Consider the following 23862-nt stretch of genomic DNA (forward strand, 5'->3'; position numbering starts at 1 on the left):
ACTGGCCTGGTGGACAGGGGGAATGTGGTGGTCATAATATACGTGGACTTCAGCAAGGCTTTTGACACAGTCCCATATGACAGTCTCATAAGTAAGCTGGAGAAATGCAGGCTCAGCGGAACTACATACATAATGCATGGATATATACATCATGGATACATAATTGGTTTAAATAACCTCAAACAAAGTAACTATTAATGGAATTATGTCAGACTGGAGGAAGGCTTCAAGCGGGGTTCTAGAGGGATCTGTTCTGGGTCCAGTGTTATTTAACGTCTAAAATTCAGAGGGTTCTTGATAAATTGGAGAACTAGGCTATAGACAACAAAATGAAATTAAAAAAGGATAAATGGAAGGTGCTACACTTACAGAAGAAAAACCGAATGCACAAATACAGAATGGGGGGAAACGGGCTTGGCAGCAGCACTGCTGAGAAGGATTGGGGAGTTGTGGTGGCTCACAACCTCAGCGTGAGTCCGCAAATGCAATTTTGGGCTCCATTATTAAGAGGCATAGCATGCAAATCACGGGAGGTGATAGTACCGCTTTACTCAGTGCTGATTAGGCCTCAGCTGGAGCATCGTGTCCAGTTTTGGTCACTAATATATAAAAAGGATGAAGAGAAACTGGAAAGAATCCAGAAGCAAGCGACAGAGATGATCAAAGGGATGGAATACAGCCATATGAGCAAAGGCTGAAGGAACTGGGCATGTTTAATTTGGAAACGAGGAGATTAAGGGGGGACATGCTAGTGGTCTTCAGATACTTGAAAGGCTGCCATAAAACGGATGGAGAAAAGTTGTTCTCTCTTGCCACAGAGGGCAGGCCAAGAGGCAACGGGCTCAAACCACAGCAGAGCAGATTTAGATTAAATCTCAGGTAAAAACCTCCTAACTGTAAGAACAGGAGGACAATGGAAGAGACGCCTTGGGCGGTCCTGGAATCTCCTTTGCAGGAGATTTTCCAAAGGAGGCTGGAGAGCATCTGTCTTGGATGGTTTAGATTCAACAAATCCTGCATCTTGGCAGGGGTTAGACTAGTTGACCCCTTCGGTCCCTTCTAGCCCTGTGGTTCTATGATTAAGTCAGTTATTCCTAGGGGAATAATATGCCAGTTTGTTATTTTAAATAGTTGTCCAGACACTTCAGCTGAAACATACTGGATTAGATAAAACAATAAAACAAATTTATTAACTACAAAGAGATTGATTTTAAGTGAATACAGGTAATGAGGCATAAGTCAGAAATTGTTCTAAGAAAATAAAGATAAAACACTTACTAGTGCCTAATTTAACAAACTATATTAGATTCAAAGCAAAGTTTTCTCACCACATGTTTTCAAGCAGTCCTACCAACCAAACTTTTTAGGTGAAGGCCCCTCCCCCAGAGATAAAGGGCTGCTTTCTTTGTCTCCTCAGGTGCCGTTAACATGATGTGCAGGGAGAGAGAGCGTGGTGCCTTGGGATCTCTGCCACTTCTTTTTATAGTCCTGTCCCTGCTTTGAGAAGCATTTCCATCTGGGAGCAAGGCAACAGGCAGTCTGTGTGGAAAGAAACTCCATGCTGTTTCTTTGCTAAGATGTAGATTTTTGCCCCTGCCAAAAAAATGGCCACTGAGGCCAGGTCTACACCACAGATATATAGAACTACGTCGCTCCGTGGTGTGAAAAATCCACCCCCCTCAACCTCACCCCTCGTGTAGACTGCGCTGTGGGGAGGGCTTCTCCCGTTGACATAGCTCCTGCCTTTGTGGAGGTGGATTAACTACACCGACGGGAGAAGCTCTCCAGTCATCAGAACATAAGAACGGCCAGACTGGGTCAGACCAAAGGTCCATCTAGCCCAGTAGCCTGTCTACCGACAGTGGCCAATGCCAGGTGCCCCAGAGGGAGTGAACCTAACAGGCAATGATCAAGTGATCTCTCTCCTGCCATCCATCACCAGCCTCTAACAAACAGAGGCTAGGGACACCCTTCCTTGCCCATCCTGCCTAATAACCATTAATGGACTTAAACTCCATGAATTTATCCAGTTCTCTTTTAAACCCGGTTATAGTCCTAGCCTTCACAACCTCCTCAGGCAAGGAGTTCCACAGGTTGCCTGTGCACTGAGTGAAGAAGAACTTCCTTTTATTTGTTTTAAACCTGCTGCCCATTAATTTCATTTGATGGCCCCTAGTTCTTATATTATGGGAACAAGTAAATAACTTTTCCTTATTCACTTTCTCCACACCACTCATGATTTTATAGACCTCTCTCATATCCCTCCTTCGCCTCCTCTTTTCCAAGCTGAAAAGTCCTGGCCTCTTTAATCTCTCCTCATATGGGACCTGCTCCAAACCCCTACTCATTTTAGTTGCCCTTCTCCGAACCTTTTTGGCATAGCAGTATCTTTACTAAAGTGGTTTTGCTGCGGCACTGTATGTGAAGACAAGCTCTTAGCAGATAATGGTCCATCAGTCTTGTTTACGCCTGCCTGAGGTATCAGCTTGCCCTCTGTCTCTGAGGAACTGGGTTAGCCACTCCCCAGACTTATCTGGAAAACATATTTTTAGTCAGCTTATGATTATAACTCCACATATAATGCTGCTATGTGCATTTTGCCTTGATATTATTGATCAACATATTATGAGTTTTTAAATGACACCTCACAAGGCATACCTTGTACAAACATTATTACAATAGGGTGTGTGAACACAGGGGTATATTCTGTCATACATACCAATTGCATTAACTTTGTACACCACCTAAAGGAATGCTGCAAACTTACTGGGAAATGGTCCTTGTTAAGAGCCATTTTACTGCACATCTCTATAAAATACTTTAAGTACTTCTCATCAAGGATCAGGTAAACAGGGACACGTCGCCTGCTTGAAGCTTCCATCAGGTCACAGAGTATCTCCATGTCTGTGAAGAGATCCATGACGACCGCGATCACCTAGCCAGAAAACAAACAAGAAGGCCCAACTGAAGGAGCATTCCAAGATGGACACGGCTGTGGTAGGTAGCTTCCCAGCCGAAAAGGGGAGGAAGCAACACCTCAGAGACCTGAATGCCATAAAATATAAGGACTCAGGGCTGATGTACACTGGAAAGTTAAGTTGACCTAGCTACATCACTCAGGTAATTAAACCATGTAAGTCCTAGTGTAAACAGCGCTAGGTTGACAGAAGAATTCTTCCATAGATCTAGCTACCACCTCTTGGAGAGGTGGATTATTACAATGATGGAAAAACTCCTTCCATTGCTGTAGTAAGCATCTACACTACAGCACTGCAGCTGTGCCATGCTAATGTTTCTAGGATAGAGGTACCCTTGGAGTACTAAAGTACTAAATAGTGGAGTGCCAGGGGACAGGTCCTAGCACTTCTCTCTATCCACCTGGAGGCAGGATGTTGAGGGCCTCACACAGGGCTGCAGGCTGTTGCCAAGCCTTGACTGTCTTTCAATTCATAATAAAGAACCTGGACTTGGTATCAGCAAGAGGGAGCAGCAAGGTGGCAGCATTACCATGCTCATCCCCACAGTATACTTAGGACTGCAGCATAGTTTGGCTAGAAAAACTGTGAGAAAATTCAGAGGGACCTAACCAAGGTAGGGGAATGGATAGCATGGCAGCAGATGAAAATACTGTGGATAAGTATACAGTAATAACAGTAAAAAGAACCATTTGAATTGCTCCGACATATTGTAGGGTTCTAAATTAACTGTAACCCACCAGAAAAAGACCTCATTCCATGAAGAGCTCAGCTCAGTATGCCTTGGCAGCCAAAAAAGAAATAAAACATTAGGGTGCATAAGGAATTGGATAAAAAATAATATGGGAAATATCATGCCATTCTATAAATGAATGGCACACCCATCCCTGTGTTAGTATGTGCATTCTGGTCACCCCATCTCAGAAAGTACGTAGCAGACAGAACGGTTCAGAGGTGAGCAAAGAATGATGGAAGAAGGTTTGGGAAAGAGAGAAAGATTGAAAAGACTGGGAATGTTTAGATTAGGAAGCAGACAGATAAGAGGGAATGTTAGACGACTTGGAGAAGGTGAATTGAGAACTGCTATTTAACACAGAGAAAGGGGATAACTCAATGAAATTGAAAAGCACAATATTTAAGAATGATAAAAGGAAATACTTTTTACGCAATGCAGAACTAGCCTGTGAAACTCATTGCCACAAGATATCATGAGGCCAAGAGCTTAGCAAGATTCAGAAAAGGACGGGACATTCATCCAGTCAGTGTTTCTCAAACTGACCTAGATGAACTGGGGGTCCCCGAGGGTACTCCAGGGGGGTCCATGGACACCACTGATCAACTCCTTCCCCCTCCCTTCCTCCCTCCCAGTGCCTCCTTCACACTCGGGAACAGCTGTTCCCCGGCACGAAGGAGGTGCTGGGAGGGAGGGGGAGGAGCGGGGATCCTGGCTCCTCACCGCTCCCAGATGTGGCCAGCATGTCGCTGCAGCCCGGGGAGCAGGGGGTCTCTGTGTGTTGCTCCCGGCCCAAGTGCCGACTCTGCAGCTTCCATTGGCTGGGAACTGCAGCCAATGGGAGCTCTGGGGGCAGGAGCAGCGTGTGGAGACCCTCTGGCCCCCCACTCCTAGGAGCCACTGTCAGAAGTATTTGCTGGTCGATTTTGGGAGCTGCCCAAGGTAAGGGCCCCCCCCCCGTCCTCTCCCGCACCCCAACCCCCTACCCCAGCCCTGAGTTCCATCCAGCACCCAAAGTCCCTCCCAGAGCCCACATTACCTCCCACACCCAAACTCCTAGCCCAGAGCCCAACCCGCTCACCCCCTCATGCACCGCAAACCCCTGCCCCAGCCTAGTGAAAGTGAGTGAGGGTGGGGGAGAGCGAGCGACAGGAGGAGGGGAGATTGAGTGAGCGGGGGCATGGCCTCGGGGAAGAGGGTGGGACAGGGGCTGAGCGGGGGGCCTTGGGGGGTTCCTGAAAATTTTTAAATCAAAATGGGCGTCCTCGGGTTGTTAAAGTTTGAGAACTGCTGATCTAGGTAATAAAGATATCTGCAGGTACATTATATAGGATAAAAGTATATAAACCCTCCAGCTTCAGAGCAAAAAAAACCCAACCACTGACTGACAGGGTCAACTTCCCCCATGGACATGTTGGTGCATAACTGTCTGACAAAGCACAGAATAGTCAGGTAACACTCGTGTGGGAGTGCAAACCCCTGCTCTGCCTGATTTGGAGCAGGGCTTGAACCTGCATCTCTCACATATTACATGAGTGCCCTGACTGCCAGGCTATTGTCTACTCTGGGCTCATAGGCTGATTTTTCATGAACATTTCTAAAGGCCTTGGTTTCATTACACATTGTGGCGGACATCTTCACACTTTTCACAGACCAGATATTCTTGCTTTCTGGCCAGCCCCAGTGATGAGCTGCCAAAATCTTAACAACCGGTTCCCTCCTCACCCCGTGAGGGGGTTGTGGCCCACCCCTGCCCCATGCAACCCCCCACGTTCCTTGACGCCCCTCCCCCTGGGACCCCTGCCCCATCCATCCCCCTCCCCTCTCCCCTGACTGCCCCCAGAACCGGGCAGGAGAGTCTCGTGGGCCACCATAGTGGGTGCCCACCCTGACCCTAAGAGCCAGAGGGACCTGCCGGGGGGTGAGGTGGGGAGTCCTGGCATTGCTTACCTGGTGCAGCTCCCAGGAAGCATCCGGTAGGTCCCTCTGGCTCCTAGGGGTGGGGTAGCTGTAGCTGGCGGGGAGTGGTCACTCCCCCCCGATCACATCAAAAGTGGCACCTTAGGCACCGACTCCGTGGGTGCTCCAGCCCCGGAGCACCCACGGGGAAAATTTGGTGGGTACAGAGCACCCACCAGCAGCTCCCTGCCCCTCACCCAGCCCACCTCACCTCCGCTCCGCCTCCTCCCCTGAACGTGCTGCCCCGCTCTGCTTCTCCGCCCCGGCTTCCCACGAATCAGCTGTTCACGTGGGAAGCCTGGGAGGGGCTGAAAAGCAAGTGGCACCTTTGCCCTCAGGCCCAGGGAGGCAGAGGCAGAGGCGAGCTGGGGCGGGGAGCAGTTCCCCTGCACCCCCCGGGTTACCTGCTGCTGCGTGGGTGGCCCTCCTCACGCCCCTCCCCGCCCCGCCCTAGCTTACCTCCGCTCCGCCTCCCTGGGCCTGAGCACGAAACTGCCGCTTGCTTCTCAGCCCTCCCAGGATTCCCACGTGAACAGCTGATTCACGGGAAACTCGGGGGGCAGAGAAGCAGAGCGGGGCAGCGCGTTCAGGGAAGGAGGCGGAGGCAGAGCGTAGGTGAGCTGGGGCCGGGCATGGGGCGGAGAGCTGCCAGTGGGTGCTCTGCACCCACCAAATTTTCCCCATGGGTGCTCCAGCCCTGGAGCACCCACGGAGTTGATGCCTAAGGCGCCCCTTTTGGCCAGTTGAATTTAGAAGCCCTTTTAACGACCAGTTCTAGCGAACCAGTGCGAACCGGCTCCAGCTCACCACTGGCCAGCCCTAATGGGAAGCCACATCAAGGGGTGCACGTCCTGCTGTCATAGCTTGTGGGGGGTGATGGTCCAGTCTCTAGACAATCTCTGTTATTCACCAGGCCCTGGGCTTAGTTTTTTCAAGACTAAACCAAACAACCCCATGATTCTCAGAGTAGGCCTTTGGGCTCCAGCACCGTTTCTCTCTATGGCTCTACTGACTTCAGACTCTTGTTAGGGACTTCAGGGAGCAATGCAGCTAGTATCTACAGCAACACAGGGTAGCATGTGTTAGTCAGCTGGAATACAGTATTGGCAAGTCCTTCAGTCAGCATGGAAAAGCCAAGCTTAAGTCCGCGTCCATATTGGCTGAAGCAACTGCCTCGTTATTCCATGGTCTCCCAGAATCCATCTCCGCTGATGTCTCTCTGACTCTGTGTGCAAAGAGTAAAATGATACCCAGTCACTGTTCCATCCTCCATAGCCAAAACACTACAGTCCTCTGGGCCTTCACATCTCTCACCTCCGCTGGGCAAGACAAGAACTAACCCTGCACCCCCTGTAATAGTCTGGACAGGTCCTAATCCCACTCCCACACCTGTTAATTCACAAAGAGTGAAGCTGAATGCAGGTTAAGTAGAACTTTATGAAACCCCATGTATTGCTCTGCCCATGTGGCTGAGTTGCTTCCAGCCCAACTCCTCACCTTCCCTGTTCCCTTGTCTCGTCAATAATAGTCCCTTCCAGGGAACACTGGCCCTCTGACTCCAGTTTCACTGATCATGATACATCTTCCCTATTTCACAAACATTTTAATATAAACATTAAAAACAAAGAATTGATACCCAGACCCCAACCCTGTGTCTCTTTGGCCCAATGCTGCTAGCACATAGCCGAGTTGCATTCTCATCTTTACCACAGACTCAGCTGGTCCAGTCTTTGAGATGGTTTGTTCTCCACAACAAGCGACCATAGTGGGTGCAACCTCTCTGTCTCCCTGTCACCTGTCTCAGAGACGAGCAACCTGTCTCTGTGAAGTCTCTTCCCTCCCTGTGGGGCTGGCCTCTGGATGGTTCTGTCCCTTCTTTCTGTGATGATCTTGGTACACTCTCTCTGGGTGCTGAGTCTGCTGGCTTGTAAATGCCTCCTGTTCCTTTGGCTCACTTGTCCCTTGCGTAGTCACCCCGTATGCCCTGGGTGCCACTGTACCCCTCATGACTCCTTTGGTCCACTCCTCTGGTGTCTCTCTAAGGCTGGATCCAGGGCTGGTAGGTCCTTGGCTGACCTGTTTGTACTCTAGGGCCTGCTTTCTTCAATTGTTGGCCATCTGTTCTCGGTGATATCTCCAGCCTTTTGGCTTCAGTGGGTCTCCCCTCACTGGAAGCAGGGTTTTGGTCCTTTGCCCCACCAGAGCCCACATTGCACTGTTTTGGCAGCCCTGTGTTGGGGTATTTCACTGTTCCAAAAATGCTAACAAGGGATCTAATTAGGAGAAACATTCTTATGTAGCAGTCTTTTAGCTGTTTTCACAGGTGACTCCACCTTATCCTTACTCTGTGGGTATGCTGGGGAAGAGGTGGTGGTCAAACTCCCATTTTCATTCAAATTCCTGTCATAGACTGGGCCATAGGCAGTCAGACCTCATGGTCAGAACAGAGGTAGCCACGCTTAGTGATCAGAGCAGGGGTGGGGAACTGGAGGTCAGCAATGGAGACAGAGATGGGAGTCAAGCCCAAGGTCATCACCAGAGTCAGTAGCCAAGGGCGGGGAATAGAAGCAGGGATCTGAAACAAAGCAGGAGGGCAGGAACCAGGAACGGGATAAGAAGGTAGGAATCAGGAACAAGACAGGGCTGAAGATTCACGTGAAAAGGCAGCGTCAGCTGTAGCAGCCAGCCAGGAATACATCTAGTTGCTTGGACAACTTCCTGTGTCTCCTGGCTTGAATAGCGAGTCTGGGCCATTTGGAGGGGCTGGATATCTCCTCCAACTGGGGGCTTTGTGGGCAGTGTCTACAGTGAGCTAGGGCCCACCAGCCCACAGTCCTGCTGGCACTTGTGAGCTGCTGTGTGGTGCTCTGGTCTGAGGACTGCCTGGAGATCAGCAATCCCTTGAATTCTTCTGAGGCAAAGCGATATCCATTGTCTGTGAATACAGGGTCCAGTAAGCCGTATCTCACAAAGCCGACCTTCAGTTTTCCAGTCACTGACTGGCTTCTTGATTCAGCCTCCCAAAAATGTGAACAGTAGTCCATTATAATCAAGTATTGTTTGTCACTGAAGGTAAGTCCCCACTTACCTTTTCCCATGGTTGGATGGGCAGCTCATGTGGTAATAGTCTCTTTCTGCTGGTGGTTATAACATGACTGGCAGGTGTCACACCCTTCTATCAAGGATGTGAGTTGTATATTCATTCCCAGCCAGTAAACACATTCTCGAACTGTCAATGCCCATGTCTAAGGCATGTATTTTTTGCACAACATCACGTGTAATGAGGCAGGAACAACAGCTCTCTGTCCTCAAAATATGATTCCACCCTGCACACTCAGCTTGTCTTTAATTTGAAAATATGGTTCTGCTCCTACCAATACTTGGCTTTTGTCTTCTGGCCACTTTGCTAGTACTGCTCTCTTGACTGCCTGTAGCTGGATGGCCTTTTCGGTAGCCTCTTAGATTTCCATCAGCTTCACTGTTGAAACTGGAAGACTAAATCCATTAACATGCTGCACAAAGTCCTGATCCCCTTTCCCCACCTCACTGATACTGGGTATATTTGCCCTGCTCAGGAGTCAGCTGACTCCAGTAATTGACCTGGACAGTATCTGATCTCCGCCTGGTAGCACTGGAGTGCATCGACATGTGTTGTAATCGTCTGGAGCACTCAGAAGGGGGGTTGCCATAGACTCACAGAATCATAGAACTGGAAGGGATCTCAAAAGGTCTTTTAGTCCAATCCCCAGCACTCATGGCAGGACTAAGTATTATCTGGACCATCCCTGAGAGGAGTTTGTTTAATCTGTTCTTAAACATCTACAATGATGGAGATTCCACAACCTCCCTAGGCAATTTATTCCAGTGCTTAACCACCCTGACAGGAAGTTTTTACTAATGTCCAATCTAAACCGCCCTTGCTGCAATTTAAGTCCATTGCTTCTTGTCCTGGCCTCAGAGGTTAAATTCTCAGACTTTAAGGTCAGAAGGGACCATGATGATAATGTAGTCTAACCTCCTGCAAATCGCAGGCCACAGAACCTCACTCACCTACTCCTGTAATAGACCCCCTAACCTCTGGCTGAGTTACTGAAGTCCTCAAATCATGGTTTAAAGACTTCAAGTTACAGAGAATCCACCATTTACACTAGTTTAAACCTGCAAGTGACCCATGCCCCAGGCTGCAGCGGAAGGTGAAAACCCCCAGGGTCTCTGCCAATCTGATCTGGGGAAAATTCCTTCCCAACCCCAAATATGGTGATCAGTTGGACTCTGAGCATGTGGGCAAGACCCACCAGCCAGACCCCTGGGAAAGAATTCTCTGTAGTAACTCAGAGCCCTTCCTATCTAGTGTCCCATCATTGGCCACTAGCGATGTTTGAGGCTAGCAGTTTCAGATCAGCAACATGCCATGCTAGGCAGTCCCATCATCCCACCCCCTCCCATAAATTTATCAAGCTCAGTCTTAAAACCAGTTAGGTTTTTTGACCCCACTGCTCCCCTGGAAGACTTCACTCTTCTGATGGTTAGAAAACTTCATCTAATTTCAAGCCTAAACTTGTTGATGGCCAGTTTATCTCCATTTGTTCTTGTGTCCACATTGGCTCTTAAATAACTCCTCTCCTTTCCTGGTATTTATCCCTCTGATATATTTATAGAGAGCAATCATATCTCCCTCAGCCTTCTTTTGGTCAGGCTAAACAAGCCAAGCTCTTTGAGTCTTGTCTCATTAGGTAGGTTTTCCATTCCTCGGATCATCCTAGTAGCTCTTCTCTGCACCTGTTCCAGTTTGAATTCATCTTCCTTAAAACATGGGAGACCAGAATTGCACACGCTGTTCCAGAGGAGTTCTCACCAGTGCCTTGTACTACACTTCCCTGTCTCTACTGGAAATACCTTGCCTGATGCATCCTGGGACTGCATTAGCCTTCTTCACAGCTTCATCAGATTGGCAGCTCACAGTCATCCTGTGATCAACCAATATACCCAGCTCTTTCTCTTCCTCTTCCCTTCCAACTGATAAGTCCCCAGTTTATAGCAAAAATTTCATCCCATTTCTATTACTAGTTTTCAAGGTCATCCAGATCTTGTATGATATTCCGGTCCTCCTCCATATTGGCAATACCTGCCAACTTTGTGTCATCCGCAAACTTTATTAGCCCTCTCCCACTGTTTGTGCCAAAGTCAGTAATAAAAATGTGAAATAAGATTGGTCCCAAGACTGATTCCGAAGAAACTCCACTAGTAACCTCCCTCCAGCCTGACAGTTCACCTTTCAGTATGACCCATTGTACTCTCCCGTTTAACCAGTTCCTATCCACCTTCCAAACCTCATATTAATCCCATCTTCTCCAATTTAACTAATAATTTACCATGTGGAACTGTATCAAATGCCTTACTGAAATCCAGGTAGATTAGATATGCTGCATTTCCTTTGTCTAAAATATCAGTTATCTTCTCAAAGAAGGAGATCCGGTTGGTCTGGCATGATCTACCTTTTGTAAAACAATGTTGTGTTTTATCCCAATTACCGTTTACCTCTATGTCCTTAACGACTTTCTCTTTCAAAGTTTCTTCCAAGACTTTGCATACAATTGAGGCCAAATTAACAGACCTGTAGTTTCCTGGGTCACTTTTTTCCCTTTCTTAAAAATAGGTACTATATTAGCAATTCCCCAGCCATAGGGCATGACCCCTGAGTTTACAGATTCATTAAAATTCCTTGCTATTGGACTGGCAATTTCATGTGCCAGTTCCTTTAATATTCTGGGATGGAGATCCTCTGGGCCCCCTGATTTAGTCCCATTAAGCGGTTTGAATCATAGAATCATAGAATATCAGGGTTGGAAGGGACCCCAGAAGGTCATCTAGTCCAACCCCCTGCTCAAAGCAGGACCAATTCCCAGTTAAATCATCCCAGCCAGGGCTTTGTCAAGCCTGACCTTAAAAACCTCTAAGGAAGGAGATTCTACCACCTCCCTAGGTAACGCATTCCAGTGTTTCACCACCCTCTTAGTGAAAAAGTTTTTCCTAATATCCAATCTAAACCTCCCCCACTGCAACTTGAGACCATTACTCCTCGTTCTGTCATCTGCTACCATTGAGAACAGTCTAGAGCCATCCTCTTTGGAACCCCCTTTCAGGTAGTTGAAAGCAGCTATCAAATCCCCCCTCATTCTTCTCTTCTGCAGGCTAAACAATCCCAGCTCCCTCAGCCTCTCCTCATAACTCATGTGTTCCAGTCCCCTAATCATTTTTGTTGCCCTTCGCTGGACTCTCTCCAATTTATCCACATCCTTCTTGAAGTGTGGGGCCCAAAACTGGACACAGTACTCCAGATGAGGCCTCACCAATGTCGAATAGAGGGGAACGATCACGTCCCTCGATCTGCTCGCTATGCCCCTACTTATACATCCCAAAATGCCATTGGCCTTCTTGGCAACAAGGGCACACTGCTGACTCATATCCAGCTTCTCGTCCACTGTCACCCCTAGGTCCTTTTCCGCAGAACTGCTGCCTAGCCATTCGGTCCCTAGTCTGTAACTGTGCATTGGGTTCTTCCGTCCCAAGTGCAGGACCCTGCACTTATCCTTATTGAACCTCATCAGATTTCTTTTGGCCCAATCCTCCAATTTGTCTAGGTCTTTCTGTATCCTATCCCTCCCCTCCAGCGTATCTACCACTCCTCCCAGTTTAGTATCATCCGCAAATTTGCTGAGAGTGCAATCCACACCATCCTCCAGATCATTTATGAAGATATTGAACAAAACTGGCCCCAGGACCGACCCTTGGGGTACTCCACTTGATACCGGCTGCCAACTAGATATGGAGCCATTGATCACTACCCGTTGAGCCCGACAATCTAGCCAGCTTTCTACCCACCTTGTAGTGCATTCATCCAGCCCATACTTCCTTAACTTGCTGACAAGAATACTGTGGGAGACCGTGTCAAAAGCTTTGCTAAAGTCAAGAAACAATACATCCACTGCTTTCCCTTCATCCACAGAACCAGTAATCTCATCATAAAAGGCGATTAGATTAGTCAGGCATGACCTTCCCTTGGTGAATCCATGCTGGCTGTTCCTGATCACTTTCCTCTCATGCATGTGCTTCAGGATTGATTCTTTGAGGACCTGCTCCATGATTTTTCCAGGGACTGAAGTGAGGCTGACTGGCCTGTAGTTCCCAGGATGCTCCTTCTTCCCTTTTTTAAAGATTGGCACTACATTAGCCTTTTTCCAGTCATCCGGGACTTCCCCGGTTCGCCACGAGTTTTCAAAGATAATGGCCAATGGCTCTGCAATCACAGCCGCCAATTCCTTCAGCACTCTCGGATGCAACTCGTCCAGCTCCATGGACTTGTGCACGTCCAGCTTTTCTAAATAGTCCCTAACCACCTCTATCTCCACAGAGGGCTGGCCATCTCTTCCCCATTTTGTGATGCCCAGCGCAGCAGTCTGGGAGCTGACCTTGTTAGTGAAAACAGAGGCAAAAAAAGCATTGAGTACATTAGCTTTTTCCACATCCTCTGTCACTAGGTTGCCTCCCTCATTCAGTAAGGGGCCCACACATTCCTTGGCTTTCTTCTTGTTGCCAACATACCTGAAGAAACCCTTCTTGTTACTCTTAACATCTCTGGCTAGCTGCAGCTCCAGGTGCGATTTGGCCCTCCTGATAACATTCCTACATGCCCGAGCAATATTTTTATACTCTTCCCTGGTCATATGTCCAACCTTCCAGTTTGACTTCCAGTTTGACTTTTGAGTTTGACTTCTGCCTTGGGTGTTGTAATTTCTACTTCCATATCCTCGTTCCCATTAGCCACCCTGCCACTGCTCCAAAGCTCTTCATTACCCTCACTAAAAACTGAGGCACAGTATTTGTCTAGGTGTTGGGCCATCTTTAATCTTCACCCCATCCTCAGTGCTTAGCAGTCCCACTTCTTCTTTCCTTGTTTTCTTTTTATTTATATGGCTATAGAACCTTTTACTATTGGTTTTAATTCCCTTTGCAAGGTTCAACTGTGCTTGGCTTTTGGCAGTTCTCCACTTTATCCCTATGCTTTCCAAACTCCAAGAGGTAGCTTTCCTTGCGGATCCTTCCCATCTTCCATTCTTTTTAGGCTTTCTGCTTTCTCTTAATCACCTGTTTGAGATGCTTGTTTATCCAGCTTGGTCTGCAACCCTTCCCTTTCACTTCCTGCACCAGTAGTTCTAGTTCCTCCATTTTGTTACCCAGGCTCCTGGCATTGTTGCACACACATAACAGTTGTTTCTGCTCGGCAAGGGTACCGGAACAATTTGTATAGTGGTGGTGCTGAGAGCCACTGAACCAAACTATAAACTCAGAATATAATGGAAACCACTTCAAGGTAGGGGGGTGTGGCAGCACCCCCAGTTCCAGCACCTATGCTGCTTGGCATCGCCCAGATTCCTCACACGATTGGGTACGGTCATTCTACTGCCAGTATTGCCTACCTGATTGTTAGCTTCATTGGCATTGGCACTATCTTTCCTCTTAATGTCCATTCTCCTACCCACTCCTGTATTCTTTCTTACTTGATTTTCCTCCCATTCAGTGTTAGAATCAGGCATAGAGATTACATGAGCATTGCCCACCCGTCTCCCCCAAGTTCCTAGTTTAAAGCTCTTTTGATCAGTTGTGCCAGCCTCCATCCCAGAAGGCTATTTCCCTCCCTATTCTGATGGATTCCATCTCACGAGAACATCCTCTGTCCATGAATTGCCTCCCAGTGGTTGAACATCCCAAAGCCCTCCTTATAGCACCATTGACTGAGCCATCTGTTGCTCATCATAATCTTGTCTTGCCATCAGAGTGGATGCTTCCATTAGGACCCTCTTCAGCCTCAGGTTCACATGCTGTATTTCAAGGAATCCCTGTTGAGGTTACAGGGCCAAACTATCCCGATGAGTCGAAAGAATATAAATATGGCAGGCGACCAGCTTGGCTTAACGGTGAAATCCTAGTGGATCTTAAACATAAAAAAAGAAGCTTACAAGAAGTGGAAGGTTGGACATATGACCAGGGAAGAGTATAAAAATATTGCTCGGGCATGTAGGAATGAAATCAGGAGGGCCAAATCGCACCTGGAGCTGCAGCTAGCCAGAGATGTTAAGAGTAACAAGAAGGGTTTCTTCAGGTATGTTGGCAACAAGAAGAAAGCCAAGGAATGTGTGGGCCCCTTACTGAATGAGGGAGGCAACCTAGTGACAGAGGATGTGGAAAAAGCTAATGTACTCAATGCTTTTTTTGCCTCTGTTTTCACTAACAAGGTCAGCTCCCAGACTGCTGCGCTGGGCATCACAAAATGGGGAAGAGATGGCCAGCCCTCTGTGGAGATAGAGGTGGTTAGGGACTATTTAGAAAAGCTGGACGTGCACAAGTCCATGGGGCCGGACGAGTTGCATCCGAGAGTGCTGAAGGAATTGGCGGCTGTGATTGCAGAGCCATTGGCCATTATCTTTGAAAACTCGTGGCGAACGGGGGAAGTCCCGGATGACTGGAAAAAGGCTAATGTAGTGCCAATCTTTAAAAAAGGGAAGAAGGAGCATCCTGGGAACTACAGGCCAGTCAGCATCACCTCAGTCCCTGGAAAAATCATGGAGCAGATCCTCAAAGAATCAATCCTGAAGCACTTACATGAGAGGAAAGTGATCAGGAACAGTCAGCATGGATTCACCAAGGGAAGGTCATGCCTGACTAATCTAATCGCCTTCTATGATGAGATTACTGGTTCTGTGGATGAAGGGAAAGCAGTGGATGTATTGTTTCTTGACTTTAGCAAAGCTTTTGACACGGTCTCCCACAGTATTCTTGCCAGCAAGTTAAAGAAGTATGGGCTGGATGAATGCACTATAAGGTGGGTAGAAAGTTGGCTAGATTGTCGCGCTTAATGGCTAGTTAATGGCTAGTTAATGTCTAGTTAATGTCTAGCTTAATGGCTCCATGTCTAGTTGGCAGCCGGTGTCAAGTGGAGTGCCCCAGGGGTCGGTCCTGGGGCCGGTTTTGTTCAATATCTTCATAAATGATCTGGAGGATGGTGTGGATTGCACTCTCAGCAAATTTGCAGATGATACTAAACTAGGAGGAGTGGTAGATACGCTGGAGGGGAGGGATAGGATACAGAGGGACTTAGACAAATTGGAGGATTGGGCCAAAAGAAATCTGATGAGGTTCAATAAGGATAAGTGCAGGGTCCTGCACTTAGGACGAAAGAACCCAATGCACCGCTACAGACTAGGGACCGAATGGCTAGGCAGCAGTTCTGCGGAAAAGGACCTAGGGGTGACAGTGGACGAGAAGCTGGATATGAGTCAGCAGTGTGCCCTTCTTGCCAAGAAAGCCAATGACATTTTGGGATGTATAAGTAGGGGCATAGCGAGCAGATCGAGGGACGTGATCGTTGCCCTCTATTCGACATTAGTGAGGCCTCATCTGGAGTACTGTGTCCAGTTTTGGGCCCCACACTGCAAGAAGGATGTGGATAAATTGGAGAGAGTCCAGCGGAGGGCAACAAAAATGATTAGGGGTCTGGAACACATGACTTATAAGGAGAGGCTGAGGGAACTGGGATTGTTTAGTCTGCAAAAGAGAAGAATGAGGGGGGATTTGATAGCTGCTTTCAACTACCTGAGAGGTGGTTCCAGAGAGGATGGTTCTAGACTATTCTCAGTGGTAGAAGAGGACAGGACAAGGAGTAATGGTCTCAAGTTGCAGTGGGGGAGGTTTAGGTTGGATATTAGGAAAAACTTTTTCACTAGGAGGGTGGTGAAACCCTAGAATGCGTTACCTAGGGAGGTGGTGGAATCTCCTTCCTTAGAAGTTTTTAAGGTCAGGCTTGACAAAGCCCTGGCTGGGATGATTTAATTGGGGATTGGTCCTGCTTTGAGCAGGGGGTTGGACTAGATGACCTCCTGAGGTCCCTTCCAACCCTAATATTCTATGATTCTATGATCCTGTACCTTAGCTCCCAGCAGACAGCACCCCCTTCTGTTCTCCAGATCAGCTCAGGCCTATCTTTTCTTCTTAGTAGGGAGTTACTAATCACATAGACCAGCCTCTTCCTGGTGTTGGTGCAATTCTCTGGCCTTCTTCCTGTTCTCTCTGGCTGCAAGTCTTATTGTCTCTTGTTCTGCCTTGCAATCTTCTGAGAGTCATCCTGTATCCTCCTCTGAACTTTTGGTATCTCCATTGACTCTTCCCCTCTTCTTATAGGACTAGCTGCTCTTCTCTTCTTCCTGGCCCTCCCATCTTCATTCACTGACTGCTGAGCCCCTTCTTCATTTTCCAACTTATCAAACCTGTTCCTGAGCTCTATTTCTCCTTCACTGGCTGGTCTTTTCCTCTGCCTGATTCTCATAGTCACATGCTTCCCCTGGCCACTTTCCTCACCCAGCAGTTTCCCCTCAGAGTTCTTCAGTCCAGCTTTCATCTGTGAGTCCTGACTTTTCCCTTCAGCCTCCTCTTGCCTTCCCTCCATCATCTGCTCAAATCCCCTTCAAAACTCAACCACAGTTTCCGCCTGCATCTCAGAACCTCAGATCTTCTCTTCCATCAGCTTTATCAGGCAGCACTTCATACAAACCAAGTTCTTTTCAGGTACCTTCTCCAGAATAATTTACAACCTGCAACCTCCACATCCGGTCATCTTCTCTGTCTCTTCCATGCCACTGCTGCCTCTGTCTCTGTCATAGCCTTCCCGCCTAAACTCCTACTGAGGAAAAAACAACAAAAACAAAAAAAAACAAAAAACCCCATACAAACACCAAACCAAAAGCAGAACTCTCCTTATTTTCAGCTGTTTGCTGGCTCCTATGCTGATGCTCCAAGATGGTCTCAAGGGATCTGTGGTCTGATTGCACTGTGACCGGGTGGCCAGAAGTGTATTGATGGAATTGTCAAGCAGCCACTGGCCAAGTGCTACTCCCAGGCTTAAGAGTAGTCTCGGCAACGCCTCTCAGGCAATCTGCTCAATTAGGGGTTTCAGCTGCAGCAAGCTAGTTGATTCCAAGCCCAGTTGCGGGCTGTCATTCCTGACTTTACCACACCCTTCAAGGGCACCTCCCTGTGGTCTGTTTTCTCAGGAGGAGACCCGGGGCATGGATGTTTTCATAACAAGCTTGATCAGGGCATCCAGATCAGCCGGTGGCTCTAGTCACGCCAGTTTACGTTTGATCTCATCTTTGAGGCTGAGCCGGAAACGGTAGCTGCGCACAGCCTCTTTCCGTACAGCGTCGGCTATCGGACACCATAGCTCCAGGGCGTAAGTAGCAACTGGCTGGTGTCCCTGCCACAGGGTTTGGAGTGTGGCCGCATGCCTATGGCTCAGGTCAGCAAAAATTACTGCCGGGGCTTGAACAAAGTCCTCAGATTGGTTCAGGAAAGGGCTAGATTTTTCCAGGAGCGGGGAGGCCCAAGCCAACACCTCTGCAGTAAGCAGGCTAGTGATACGTCTCACCCGAGAGCGGTCAGTGGAGAAGGTGGGGCAGGATGGCAGGTGCAGCAGGAATAGGAGCCGGCACTGGTCCATAAAACTATGGAACTGGCTGAGGTCACCATCAAACTTGTCTATCAGGGGAATTTTAGGTTCGTAAGGAGGAAGTTACAGATGATGCTACATGCCTGCAGTGTAGCATTCTGCGCCTGCAAGGTGTCTACCTGCCACTGTAGGTTTTGTATGACACCCACTTTCTCTGACAGAGAGATGCTGGCTTTAGTGGGATCCACTCCAGTAACTGACCCACTCCCACTTCCCTTCTTTATCTTCTTTTTGGTTGGGCTACTCAGTGTCACAGACTGGGACAAGGGACAGTCAGGCCTAGTGGCTGGAGCCAGAGTCAAGCTACAGGAGCCAGAGCTGAGGGTCAAGGCCAGGGTAAGGAACCAGGAGTCAGAAACTGAGCAGGAGAGCAGAGCTGGAGTGGGCTGGAGCTGGGCAGAAACAGGGCTCGAGCAAGGCTGGGAACAAAGAGACACAGGAACAATCACAGCTGTGGGTATAAGCGTTGAGCAGCCACTGGCCAAGTGCTACTGCTGGGCTTACTAGTAGTCCTGGAAATGCCTCTCAGCCAACTGGGCAATCTGGCTGATTAGGGGTTTCAGCCATGGTTACCTAGCTGATCCTAGCCCAGGTATAGGCCCTCATTCTTATGCCCTCCTGCCTGCGGGATGGACAAGCCCTGGCCCAACCCCCCACTCTCCCCGCCCCTGGGATGGACAAACCCTAACCCAACCCCCATCCCCACCCCCAGCGGATGGACAAGCCCTGACCCTGCACCCATGGATCAGACCCCATGGTGCTAGGCACTCTGCACACACACAATACATAGACAGTTTCTACCCTAAAAGACTCAGAGCCTAAGAATATGGCTGGAGAAAGCAGGAAGGAATCTAAACTGGGCTAGGTGAGGGGCACAGGTGGCTATGGAGTTGGGCGGCATATGCAGCAGTCACAGCACTCCAGCTGCCCAGACATTGCCAGGCTCATGAGGACAGCAGACAGGACTGAGAGTCCCCTACAGCTGTGCCCCATCCTGGGTGCCTGCATTCATCCCATGGTGCAAGACGCTCTATGTAATGGGGTGAGTTCTGTACGTACCGTTTTTGCCCTGCTGATCAGGCACCGGAGTAAATCCTTGATGCTGTTGGCCTTGTTTCTCTGGAAATACACAGTGGCTTGAGTTTGGCCATACCATGTGACAAGTGGCCCCACTGGCCAGCCCAGTTCCAGCTTTGGAGGCTGCATGTCAGACATGAGTGGGAAGTAGGTACCAGAGCTTAGTTCAGAGAAAAGGGAGGCCCTGTCCTCAGTGTCTCCCTCTTTGGGCTCGGTCTCATGCCCCTTCCTTGCATTAGGCTCCAGGATACTCTGGCTTCTGTGCTGGCTCATGTAGTCCATGTCTAGGGGGGAGAGAAATGGCAGCTCCTGTTCCTCGGCAATGGCTTGCAGATAGCCAGGCTCCCCCTGCTCCAGAAAGGCATCCATAGCCAGCCTGGCTGTCTCACTGTGCTGCAGCACCAGGGGGATGGGCTTCCTCCACCACAGCTTCTTCAGCTTCTCCAACCGACTCCGCAGCGGTCCAGACACCCCAGGACTGTCCCCAGAGCCCCTCTGGAGCTGGGACCTGGCCTGAACATGGTGGCTGAACATGATGAGAGCTGCTGCTGCTAACCCTCCGGAGGTTCTGCCTGTTGTGTTCTTCAGCAGCTGTCTCTGGCCCACCCTTCCAACACTCTGTCTCTCTCTGATTTTCTTCAGCTCTTTCACAACGGGTTCCCCTGGGGCTGTGGGACTTGAGAGCTCAGTGCACCTTGTTGCTTCCTCTCTAGGGCTGCCAACAGGTCCTTAGGAGAAGGGACGTCCCTTATTTCTTCATCTCTGCACAACAAGTTCGGGAGTTGCTGAGTGCTGAAAAAAGCAGCAAGAAATACCCCAGGCGAATGTAGGTGAGTCCTGTTTATTAATTATTAATAATAATATCGGGAGGGGTGCTAAGAGAACAGCCCCTTATTTTTGAAATACAGTGTTGGCAACCCTGAGTCTGCATTAGTTGTCAGTTACTGCTGAATATCCCTCCACTCCGGGGGAAGAGGTAGTTTTCAGCAATTCTTGCTCTCAGTTTTGTTGGCTGCCGTTGTGATTCTCAGTGTCTGGCTTGTCGCTTCCAGATAGATTCAAGAATTAATAGGCCTCACGTACTGACACCCAGGCAGATTTCTGCTCTCACCTCAGCTTGTCTGCCAGCCAGGGTGCAACCTGCCGGGTCAGGTCCTGTGCTCAGAGTGGAATGCAGATGTTGAATCTTGTTCCAAACCAAACATGTTTCTCAGTGGTAATTATAAAACAAATGCAAATATCACAAGCAATTAATGATAGCCAGCCAGGCAGCAAACACAGAGGAGACAGCCACTTGCTCACGATCACGTTGTCTGCCTGAAGCACCAGTCTCAGACCAGCCTTTTCTGCCATCAGCCCCGTAGGAGCTGACATGCATTTTCTTGGTTTTTCCCCCGAATACACATCTTAGGGGCACAGAAGCCAAGATGTCTGAGAATGTCCGTTTCTCATACAGTGCTAGAACAGCATCACTATGCACGTTATGGGTATTTTCAGTGCTGTGTTGAGCCCAGTCTGCCCGTGCTATTAGGGAGCCTTTAATACAGGGTGACACATCTGGAGCTGTCACTTTGTACTTTGCACCCCTTCTCTGGTGCTGAATGGTATGTGTTACTGGTCTGTACGATTTCAGGAAGAAAAGCTCTACACAGGGGAGCTGATTTTCAGCAAGTAGGTGCATGCTCGATTGCACAACTGCTTGCATGTGCTCTGCCAGAACTGAATGCAAACAGCTGAGATTTGAGCTGTGCATGGCTAGTGTGTAGCCAACCCCCCAATTTGCACATGCACATTGGGTCATCATCATCATCATCATAGCAGCCGGTAGCACAGACCGTGTGTAACATTTTTCGTCCATAGATGTCAAGGGTGACAGCAGTATTATTATCCCATTTCCCAGAAAAGGAACCTGAGACCCAGGGTGGCAAAGGCCAACATTTCCAAACTCAATGGCCATCACGGTCACTAGGGACTGACGGGGTCAGCACTCCTGAGAATCAGGCCATGTCATTTCAGGCAAGTTTTAATATAACTACACTTTTAAGATGAGTCATGAGGCTGCATTATACTCACTGATGGGCGGCAGGTGCACAGGTTCTGAAGTGCTGAGAACTATGATTCTCCTCCCAGTCATTATCAGAGAAAATTACTTTACTTCCAATGGATTTGCTTTCAGGGTGGGGGTGTGCATGGTTTCTGTTAATGAAGATTGTCAAGGTTCCTTCCCCACTCTGAACTCTAGGGTACAGATGTGGGGACCTGCATGAAAACCCCCTAAGCTTATTTTTACCAGCTTAGGTTAAAAATTCCCCAAGGTACAAACTATTTTCCTTTTTCCCTTGGATTTTATTCCTGCCACCACCAAGCGTCTAACAGATATATAACCCGGAAAGAGCCCTCTTGGGAACGTCTTTCCCCCCAAAATCCTCCCCAAACCCTACAACCCCTTTCCTGGGGTAGGCTTGATAAAAATCCTCACCAATTTGCATAGGTGACCACAGACCCAAACCCTTGGATCTTAAGAACTATGAAAAAGCAATCAGGTTCTTAAAAGAAGAATTTTAATTGAAGAAAAAAGTAAAAGAATCACCTCTGTAAATCAAGATGGTAAATACCTTACAGGGTAATCAGATTCAAAACATAGAGAATCCCTCTAGGCAAAACCTTAAGTTACAAAAAGACACAAAAACAGGAATATCCATTCCATTCAGCACAGCTTATTTTCTCAGCCATTTAAACGAAACAGAATCTAACGCATATCCGGCTAGATTATTTAGTAAGTTCTAAGACTCCGTTCCTGTTCTGTCCCTGGCAAAAGCCTCACACAGACAAGAGAACTTTTGTTTCTCTCTCCCCGCCCCCCCAGCTTTGAAAGTATCTTGTCTCCTCATTGGTCATTTTGGTCAGGTGCCAGCGAGGTTATCCTAGCTTCTTAACCCTTTACAGGTGAAAGGGTTTTTCCTCTGGCCAGGAGGGATTTTAAAGGTGTTTACCCTTCCCTTTATATTTATGACACACCTTCTTGGCCCTTTCTGGCAAGATGTTGCATGGCCATTGCTCAGAAAGCTCTGGCTTGATGCCAGCAGTGTTCAGCCTGCATCTAGCCTTCCAGTGCAGGCTCAGATCATGGAAAAGGCTGTGGTGACACAAGTCTCCCAGTATCTGGCTCTCATGAGGTTCCCTCACTACAGGTGACACCTCCTGCTGGCCGTCACAGGGAGTAGCTCTGCCAGCCGGTGTGCCTGTTCCCGGTGGTGACTCTCCCATCATCGCTGCCTTTGTGACTGGTTGGGAAGTTTAACTTAAGTGTTACCCACCAGTCCTGGGAGTATCTGCTCTCCTTTTGGCAGCCTGCCCTGACCATGGCATTTTCAGGGAGGGTTGCCCCAGGCACGCCGGATGACACCTACCTCCAACTATTAGGCCATATGGCCTACATACCACACAAACACAGCCTAAACAGACACTTTGCAATGCCACACAGTCAAAGACTCTCTACACCAATGGATACAACCCAACAATGTGTGTGTGTGTGGGAGTCCCTTTCACACAGACTCCACCTTCAATGATTCTTACAACTGATGCCTCCTTGATAGGCTGCGGAGTCCATGTACAGCACCACACAATTCAGGGCAGGTGGTCTCCCTCCAAGACACTGTTACACATAAATCTCCTGGAACTGTGCGCGGTTCACAACCAGTGCTTGCTCTTCCTGCCCTTGATCAGGAACAAGACTCTACGGGTAAGGACGGACAACATTGCCTGCATGTTTTATATGAACCGGCAGGGAAGGGTCAGGTCACACTCCCTATGCACCAAACCCATGAAACTATGGAACTGGTGTATCTGGCACAGTGTCAGCATATCAGCCTCGTACCTCCCAGGTTGTCAAAACACTACAATACGCTGAGCAGAGAATTTTCTCAGAATCACGAGTGGGAACTAAACTGTACAGTCCTACAGAACATATTCAAACACTGGGGTCACCCATCCATTGACCTCTTCACGACATCCCAGAACAGCAAATGCTGGCAATTCTGTTCGAGAGCAGGGCTGAGGTCCCAATCCCTGGGAGATGCCTTCCTTCTCAAATGGGATGCACCTCTGCTAAAAGTGTTTCCTCTGATCCCCCTGTTCTCAAGGTTTATACATAAAATATGAACCGACAAGGGCAAAGTCATCTTGGTAGCCCCCAGCTGGCCCAGACATACTTGGTACTCGTACCTGTTGCGGATGACAGTATGCACACCGCACACTCTTCCACTTCGGGCAACCCTTCTATCACAGGATGCTGGGAAGAAAGGGGCAGTTGATAGTAATTAATATAAATGAGAAGTTAATAATTATAGAAAATTGATAAGAGAATCAAAGGGAAACAAGAAGAAATCTGTGGCCAGCAGAGTTAGGGACAGTAAGGAGGAATTTTTTTAATACATTAGGAACAAAAAAATCCTGACAGTGGTATTGGTCCACTACTAGATGGAAATGGTATAATTATCAATAATAAAGCAGAAAAGGCAGAAGTGTTCAATAAATATTTCTGAACTATATTTGAGGAA

The 23862-nt window shown here is 48.4% G+C and overlaps 1 protein-coding gene across 1 annotated transcript in view; it reads right to left on the bottom strand.

The window, feature by feature from the left end:
- FAM83C (family with sequence similarity 83 member C) overlaps positions 1 to 19837 on the bottom strand; it is a gene marked incomplete at its 5' end in the record, with an annotated part of 35294 nt that extends 15457 nt beyond the window's left edge. Inside the window, 2 exons of the mRNA XM_084645405.1 lie at positions 2768 to 2935; positions 19286 to 19837. Of these exons, the coding sequence (XP_084501531.1) occupies positions 2768 to 2935; positions 19286 to 19837 (720 nt within the window). The remainder of the gene's footprint in view (positions 1 to 2767; positions 2936 to 19285) is intronic.
- Positions 19838 to 23862: the final 4025 nt, after the last annotated feature.

The sequence above is a fragment of the Lepidochelys olivacea genome (assembly GCF_965140295.1).
Source record: "Lepidochelys olivacea isolate rLepOli2 genome assembly, chromosome: 13".
Classification (NCBI taxonomy): domain Eukaryota; kingdom Metazoa; phylum Chordata; order Testudines; family Cheloniidae; genus Lepidochelys; species Lepidochelys olivacea.